This window comes from Salvia hispanica, chromosome 5 (genome assembly GCF_029641045.1).
Source record: "Salvia hispanica isolate PSC_SH4W2 chromosome 5, Shi_PSC_v1, whole genome shotgun sequence".
Classification (NCBI taxonomy): Eukaryota; Viridiplantae; Streptophyta; class Magnoliopsida; order Lamiales; family Lamiaceae; genus Salvia; species Salvia hispanica.
The window spans coordinates 32,523,014-32,531,192 of NC_142696.1; the positions used below are offsets into that span (position 1 = coordinate 32,523,014).

General features: G+C 36.5%; 2 protein-coding genes across 2 annotated transcripts; both read right to left on the reverse strand.

Moving 5' to 3' along the window:
- Positions 1-634: 634 nt before the first annotated feature.
- Positions 635-1,441, reverse strand: LOC125187391 (cysteine proteinase inhibitor A-like). The gene is made up of 2 exons (XM_048083975.2): positions 1,248-1,441; positions 635-972 (listed from the first exon to the last, which is right to left on the reverse strand). Exons 1-2 carry the CDS (start codon positions 1,347-1,349, stop codon positions 787-789), a joined length of 288 nt encoding a protein of 95 aa, XP_047939932.1. The 5' UTR covers positions 1,350-1,441; the 3' UTR covers positions 635-786.
- An 836-nt stretch (positions 1,442-2,277) lies between these two features.
- Positions 2,278-7,162, reverse strand: LOC125190383 (transferases/nucleotidyltransferase). Its single transcript, XM_048087676.2, has 14 exons — positions 6,976-7,162; positions 6,657-6,794; positions 6,474-6,569; positions 6,297-6,374; positions 4,908-4,988; positions 4,612-4,831; positions 4,471-4,529; positions 3,947-3,996; positions 3,767-3,854; positions 3,411-3,668; positions 3,227-3,319; positions 2,966-3,070; positions 2,704-2,820; positions 2,278-2,618 (listed from the first exon to the last, which is right to left on the reverse strand). Exons 2-14 carry the CDS (start codon positions 6,720-6,722, stop codon positions 2,544-2,546), a joined length of 1,386 nt encoding a protein of 461 aa, XP_047943633.1. The 5' UTR covers positions 6,723-6,794; positions 6,976-7,162; the 3' UTR covers positions 2,278-2,543.
- Between the last annotated feature and the right edge of the window lie 1,017 nt (positions 7,163-8,179).

An 8,179-nucleotide genomic window follows, 5' to 3' on the forward strand; every position in this document is an offset into this window, starting at 1 on the left:
GTAGGCAAACTTTTTGGACTCGCGGTTCAAAAATAAAATATGATTGAATGACTATCTTACCATCAAAGTAAAATATCTCATGGTTCATTTTCTATCACGAAAAGATTAGCTTGCCAGTCATTATATCTATTGACAATCATATATTCCAACAAAAATACTCAACCGAATTCCATGCAAATCTCCACTACATTTGTTGATGCTTGAATGAGCATGAGATATGTTTAGGCTCATTATAATTTTCATTTTACATTTTTTTTGTGGATTACGACGACACTAATTCTATTTTTACACATCACCAATATTCTTATTTTCATATAGTATCATTTAATTTCTCACTGGAAGTAAACAAATTTTGGTGCAAAGTTATTTTATTCTTAACTTGTGTGTTAATGAATTTAATGCATATTTTTTTCCAATAATTTACGATCGTAACATCAAATTATTAATCAGGAGAATAAACAAACAAGAAGAAAGAATAACAAAAAAAAGGTAAATTAATTATTGTGAATAAATTATTGATATATCTAAGATTGCATAATAATTGAGGCATGGTGGTAGATCCGCAGAATGAATTCGAAGCTAGCCACAGGGCACTGATCAATGCTCAATTAGAATGCATCAAGAGAAGAAGAAGTAATAGTAATAGTAGTAGTATCATTTAGTAGTGTTCATGATCACGATAGAGTGGCGAAATAAGACAAATTAGGTGGACCTTCAAAGTTGAAACAAGCTTACAACATTATTCAAGTTAAGGGAGATATAGTATGGTGGAGTAGAGGATTGAAATCAAGCGTCGCCGACGTGCTTGAATTCCTGAACTTCCTTGAAGTTCATCCATGGCTTCACCCAAACCTTGGCCTCGTAAACCTTGTTGTGGCCTCCGTCGGCCGCCTCCAGCGTTATGTAGTACATTGTGCCCGCGACAACTTGCTCCTTCACATTCGACACCTTTTTGAACTCCAACAGAGAATTCTGAAACCAATCAAAAATTAGGATTTTGATCAACAAATCGAGCAAACAAAAATCAACCATAAATTCACAGAATTGCGAAATACTGGTAAAAAAATAAAATTAATTTCAGATCTAAACCCTAGATATGTGAATTTCTCAAAATTAGGGAAGAATGAGCGAGGTAGTAGTAGTAGATGTTTGTGTGATGATTAATAGTCCCAAAAACAGAGAAATGGAACAGAAATGCGATGGAAATCGCTCCGAAAAACAGAAGCGACGAGACTGAAAAAGAAAACCTGTTTCCTGTTGTGATCGTCGAGGGCGAAACGAGCAAGAGCGTCAATTTCAAGGCTGTTGGCTGATCCCTCGCTCTCGCGAATCGCTCCGACTGTTGCCATTCTCGCCTACAGAAAAGGAAAATCGGATGGTCTGTTTTGTGTGAGTGAGAGAGAGATATTGGAGAGGAGTGAAAAATAAATGGTGCGGACGGGGCATCTTATAGCAATCATGTCATGTATTTATTCGAATCGCGGAGGAAGACAAAGCTATGGCTAATTTGCATCAAACTTAGGCAACAAGATTCCTCTATAAAGAATAATCGAAATTTGGAGCTTCCATAGTGAAGTCATTTTTCTTAATTATAAAAAATAATTTTATTGAGTTTTATTTAAAAATTGATTAACTAAGAGAGAATGAGACGAAGAGAGTACTTCTTGTCCCGTTCTTTGGATTTTGCCTTTTTGGATGGTGCCATGGTGGGATATGAACACAACAAGGTAAAAAGTCTAATAGGAGGTGGGAGACACCCTTCAAGAAAGGCGTGACCCGATACATTGCTGATGAAGAAGGTAGCAGTCTCGCACGCATTTGTCATTGAACGTCCTTAGGCACCGCACTGACATGTGTGCGTGCAACACCATGGTGATCGTTGCAATCAATCGTGTGGTACGTGCTCATTAAAAATTGAATTGTTGGGGTGGGATTTTAAGTATAGATATGTGATATTTTAGTAGGTCAATTAAAATACAAATCGAACAAACTGAAAACAAATTATATACTCCTTACAATTGAATTTTTACGTATATAAAAGAATAAATCAAACTTTGTTTTTTTTTTTTTAATTATTGTATCGGCTACCACTTAACCTATCCTACTACTTTATTTTTCTCTTTTGAGTTGGCCTATGCTTCATTCTTTCACCGTTACAAAATGGTAAAATACCACTAAATTATTATTGAGCAAACTGCAATTGAAGCATCAAGAACTTTACTACGTTCACATCGTTTTCAAGAATCTCCCGCGTGAAAGTGAAACTTTAAGAAGCAATGAATGATATAGCCCCTCCTTTGTTAAAGATGCAAAGACTTATGGCACAAGATTCTCAATGTACAACAAATGCACTTCACCAACAATTTCACATGCTATCCCTGTAACTGTGACTACTCTCAGCTCAAAATCCAAAAATCAACAACAATTGTCAAGTACTAGTTCATTCCAAATCCAAAATTGGCCCACTCTTGAAGCAACACAGAAGGAGCAGTGGCAACAGCACACAAGAGGGCTATCAAGACCTTGCACAACTAAACGAGCGACTAGAACTTTTCCTTCTTCGCCAAGGCTTCCCCCTTGTATTCACCCCCTGCACTCACTACGAAACCTGCTCCTACCTGGAAATCAACACCGACTCATTATACAAGGCAAGGCAAAGCAAAACATGTAAACTGGAACAGAGATGGGCCTAGACAGTATTACCTGACAATCCTTCAACACGACACGCTCTTGGATCTGTACATTGCTGCAAATAATAGACCCTTGAATAGAGCAACCATCCGCAATGGAAACGTGGTTCATAACAACAGAGTTGACAATCTATCGAAATCAGTGTGCAATAAGTTAGCATAAAGCAGATCAGGCATATATTATACAGAGTAGTAAAAATTTAAAATACTATACTTCGAAGGTGAAGCTGCCAGAATGAAATCAGCAATCAGCAAATTAAAAGTTTGTCAAATACCTTCACATTTGAGCCTATTCGACAATGGCGACCAATTACAGACTTCTTCACACTACTTTTGTCGCCCATTTGTGAACCTTCACCCAGCATGCATTGTGGTCCCACCTAAAACCATTATTATTTTCACACTTAGGACATAATTAAATGGAGTGAACTAAAAAATGCACCCTACATACATCAGCTCTCATCCTTTGCACATATACATAGAAGGCTTGTGCCAAATTGATAATGATTTGAACCAAGATGTCCACTGTAACTCACCGTTGTCTTAGATCCAAGTACAGCTGATGGATGAATTATGTTATTCTGGGCAGAAAAAGTATAGCCTGATAGATGACTAGCTTCTCCTACTACCTGTGGCAATAAATCAAAAGGCAGAATATAAGAAACAGTGAGGGTTTTGAGGAGGAAAATAACGTTCAGAGTTTCAAAAATGAAAACTTACATCTCGATTTATGTCAGTAAAAGCTTGAATGGAGTTCATCCGTGCACAATAGTTGCTCTTGTTTGCAACATAAACACAGCATTTATGTGTTTTCCTCATAGGAGCAGACCCAGCCAGACCCAACGCATAGATTTCATGAAAATTTGGTGTAGATGAATTAGCCAGAAGTTGAGATAGCACAATTTTACTGTCCTGGGGACCATTCTGGCCATTGCTATTTTCGTCCGATTGCACTCCGTTTGATGATAATTCAGATCTCTACGATGTGAATGAGAACATGTATCTCAGACATGGAACATAATTTTGACTTGATGTCACACATATATAATCATGGTGGAAAAGCTAGAAAAACTAACCAACTGAGACCTAACAAGATATGGCAATACATCGCGTCTCAGACTTAGAAAATTTTCTTTCTGATTTAGAACATCTTGCAGAGCAGATCTGAATTCAAACAACAAGTTACAACTTTATAGAAGGAATAATCTACAAGAAAGAAGCAATAATTGCTTAAAGCATAAAGCAAAACTTCGAACCTCTTGAATGCATACATGTGAGTATCAATTAGATCAGAACGAATTTCCATCTGCATAAGTAAAAAAAAAAAGGACCACAGGAGACAAAAAGTTAAGGAATAAAAAAGTTACAAGAAAATAAGTTTATAGATCTTTTTCTCGCATTGGGTTGGACATATTATGCTAAACAATGACGTGGACCTTGTTGCATCTGAAATGGGCCTTGCCACTCAGCCCTCATATATAATATCAAGACCTAACTACAAATAGTTTTGATTAGTAATTAAGTACTAGCCTTACGAACATTCTGCATCAACTTAAAATGAATTTCCTATTTGAAAAGAAAGGACGACATTGGTGTAATTATGTAGTTGTCCGCAGTTCTTGCATCTACACCTCCCAGAATATGAAGATGTCTTACATAAAACACTAACCCTGCCCTCTCCCAACAGTTGGGGCAAGTGCCACATCGAATGCCAAGAATGCCCTAAGCCTTATGATGCAAACAATGCATTGAACTAATTAATGGATGCATAATAGTGTACCATGCCAACTGCTCGAAGAATGCTCTTTTGAGCTCGAACATCTTTGTCAACTTCAGCTCCTGTGACAAATAGCACAAATTTCTAGTGACACCAAAATAGAAATTGCATACCAGAGAAACCCCTCACATGCGAAAATCTTACCAGCTGCTATATGCAATAAGAACTGCTTCGTCGGATCAAGGCTCACAATATTATAGCGGTTTGTTTTCTTAGATTTGTCCTTGCCACTCGATGACCCTGATTCTGACAACCCACTAACAGGAACTGGACAAAGCATTGCAGTAACTACTGCATCATGACGTCTATGTGTGGCTGCCACCGCCCCAGGTGGTATCTCAGTTACCAAATCACCACTCATAACCTTCATAATAATACAAGTTATGGTTGCTGAACATATTCTAGAAACTCAAAAAAGGTTGTAACAGAATAACTCGAACCAAGATGTCTTTTGCAGTCAAGCGGTGATCGATAGCTCTAAGAGCACCAGCTGTACCAACATCCTCTGGAACTGCAATGACCTGCAGAATTACAGAATCACATAACAGGATCTCAATCAATCAGCAGCAACTGAATACCATGACTCTACAGTCTACACACAGTTATGAGCTAACTAATGAGATAAACCCCTCGACTTGGCATATAAGTGGTGTCAATAGTTGAGCACCAAACATACAAACAAACACACAGAGAAACCAAAAGAGTGGGTTAGTACTTGAGTATGAAACTTTAAACGCATGGATTTATACTTCAACAGGATTCAAATACTTCCAACCATTACTATATTGACCAAGTAAACAGAAATAGAGTGGTTTGATTGTTTGGAACCAACAAATATCATCACCTCAAGCACCCTACACATTGTCGAAGAATCAATCAGCAGAAGACTATCATCATTTTCACAATCATCATAAATGGAGCAAAATGTACAGTTTCAAAATTTACAGGAGTTAACACAACAGAAATTTGGAGGTTCATGCGATCAAAATTTACTGGAGTTAACACAACAGAAATTTGGAGGTTTCCCCAAGACAAATGAGCTGACCATGCATCCCTTGGCCAGTGGCACCATGATATAACTACAACTGTCAATTTAATCAGCAGGGAGCTCAAAATTTTGACGGCTTTTTATTATTTCAATTATTATCCTGCCGCCTTTCCAAAACACAATTATCCTGCTTCAAACACCAAGCACGTAATTTTTTATAACACGTTACACAAGGAACGGGACATCCTAGTTTATGCTAAGAGTTGAGATCCTCACTCATGTTGTATCATGTCTATTCCGTTCAACTGAATTCTTCTACAAGTTCATCCAATTCCTACTCTAATTGATACAGTACTTCATACTGACATGCCATTGGAGAATTAAAGCCTTTTCTTTCATGTCCATTTCCACAGCAATGAAACAAAAACATGACAAAAGATTTCAAATGCATCACCATTTTTATAGAAGTCATACCCAGAACCTGCTCATAAATTAACGTCTTAGACTCCCAGTGCTTCCATTGAATCATATCAAGAATTTCAATTCCATTGTTTTGCCTCCATTCTTATAACATTTCAACATCATCAGTATTGTCAACCTTAGGAGCAGTTAACACCACCCTCAGATAATCATCATAAGACCATACCAAAAGAATAACAAATAGAACAGTTCCACAACTAAAATGTGTTCTTTTTATCTTCATTATTAGTATCACAATTTGTGATAAATCAATTTTAATTTTAATTTCAATTTCACAAGAGCGAATCAATTGTTCTGTTTACACATGAACATAAAGGAATGTTTTTACAATTACATAAGCCATATTCAACTACGTTGTCACCTCAACATGTAGTCGGTCAACAAAATTGATAGAAATCCAGGAACTGATCAAAAGAGCCGCGCTCTCTCCTTCAACAACCTAAACAGAAAAGAATCACATATTCAAGTTCCTGTCATCCAAGACCAACAACAATACACAACACAAACGCAATTAAATAAAAGAAAAATAGATCCTCACCACAATAGCATTTTTGAGGTCGTTTTGATCAAGCAGTTCCAGAACATACAAAATAACTGGCTGGTTTGCAACTGGCAGAAGAGCTTTTGGCACCTCCTGCGCATATCCCCCAATTCCTCATCAACATCAAAAGTGAATTCTGTTTCCATTAAACAAACATTGGATGGAAAAGAAAGAAATTACCTTGGAAACAAGTGGCACTAGGTTCTTCGAAAACCCGCCTGCTAACACAACAACTTGGAAATCCATCAGCTATCTATTTATCTATCTCCCCCACACAATGAGTGTGTGGGTGTGGTTTCTAGAGAGAGAAACCAAGACCTGAACCAGCGATTGCAGGATAGATTATTAGGGGATGTCAGAAAATTCAAATTCCGTAGCATCTTGTATAGAAGCAAATTCTTGCTAGGTACAGGTAAGGGTTTAGGGTTTAATCGTAAACTGTCCATCTAAAAACCGAGAATCAAAGATGATATCTGAGAAATTGGAGTGAAGGGTTTACCTCAAGGTTTGCGAAATTAGAAGGGAAGCGGTACACACGCAGCTAGGATAAAATCTGCAATTGCGGCAGAAGGAAATTCCCTCCAATTGTAACGTGGGAATGGAGGTGGTGGCGTTAGCCGTGGGGAGGAGATGAGAAGGGACGGCGGCGAATCAAATGGGCGTGCGGTTGAAGTGCTAACTCGTTTCTGTACCTAAACCGAAACTACATTTTTATTTATTTATATATTTAATTGGAATTTATTCAATTATTTATTTCATGTTATTAATATAATATTTTTAAAAATTGTTAATCAGCATATCAAGTTACATGGATTTATTTTAACTTTTACATATATTTAAAGTTTATAAAAAATAATTAGGGAGTAAAATATCAGAATTAAAAGTTTAATTTTGTCAAAATTGGGATTAAACCTGTTGACCATTAGTTTTTAACGGAATAGTTGACGGAGGACCAAAATGATCAAATTTCCATATGTTCACGACCACAAAATCTAAAAAATAATGTTTAGGACCTAAAACGTAAAATGACCATATGTTCAGGACCAATTTTGACCTTCACTCGAAGATAAATAAAAACATGATCAAAACAGTACTCTAACGCTTACAAAAAGGTGCTCTAGAATTTTGTTTTAAAATACTAAAAGCTTTACGCAGTAACAATTAAATCATACTCCCCACGCCCCAAGATACTTATGTTAAGATTAGGATGCGGAAAAACAATAATTATAATAAATACTTCTAATTTAAACATGTTTTTATCATTAATAGTTATTTTGTAAATGAAATTTATTATGCCATATTTAAATTGTTGATATTCACGTACAATCACATGCTATAAAATTATTATCCATATTTGTAATGACATTGATGATATATTTTTATTTCAATGTAACTATTTTAGGAGCTACTTTGGTTTTGTTCGAAAAGATATTAAAAGATATTTAGTCCGTCTCAATTGGGTTATACTGATGTTAGCACTAGGAATGGGGTTGATACGCACAACGTCTAGTATTCATCGTTTATGTTTAAGACTACTGGGGTATCTAATCCCATTTTGCTCCCCTAGCTTTTGTCCCTCAGTGTTAGTGTCCTCTCAGCAGAGTGCCTTCGCCGTTGGTGTTCTTCTGTCTACAAATTTTTTTCCAAATTTTATCATTGTGATGAATTTTACATCCACATCCAGTACGTGTTTTAAGAAAATG

Bases quoted from the DNA above. Each gene is read 5' to 3' on its own strand.
- LOC125187391 (XM_048083975.2), bottom strand. From the start codon at position 1,349: ATGGCAACAGTCGGAGCGATTCGCGAGAGCGAGGGATCAGCCAACAGC. The intron at 973-1,247 runs GTTTTCTTTTTC...GATTGGTTTCAG, and splicing joins ACGATCACAACAGGAAACAG to AATTCTCTGTTGGAGTTCAA.
- LOC125190383 (XM_048087676.2), bottom strand. From the start codon at position 6,722: ATGGATTTCCAAGTTGTTGTGTTAGCAGGCGGGTTTTCGAAGAACCTA. The intron at 3,997-4,470 runs GTACACTATTAT...TTACTTATGCAG, and splicing joins TTCTTCGAGCAGTTGGCATG to ATGGAAATTCGTTCTGATCT. The intron at 2,619-2,703 runs GTAATACTGTCT...GTTGATTTCCAG, and splicing joins TCGTGTTGAAGGATTGTCAG to GTAGGAGCAGGTTTCGTAGT.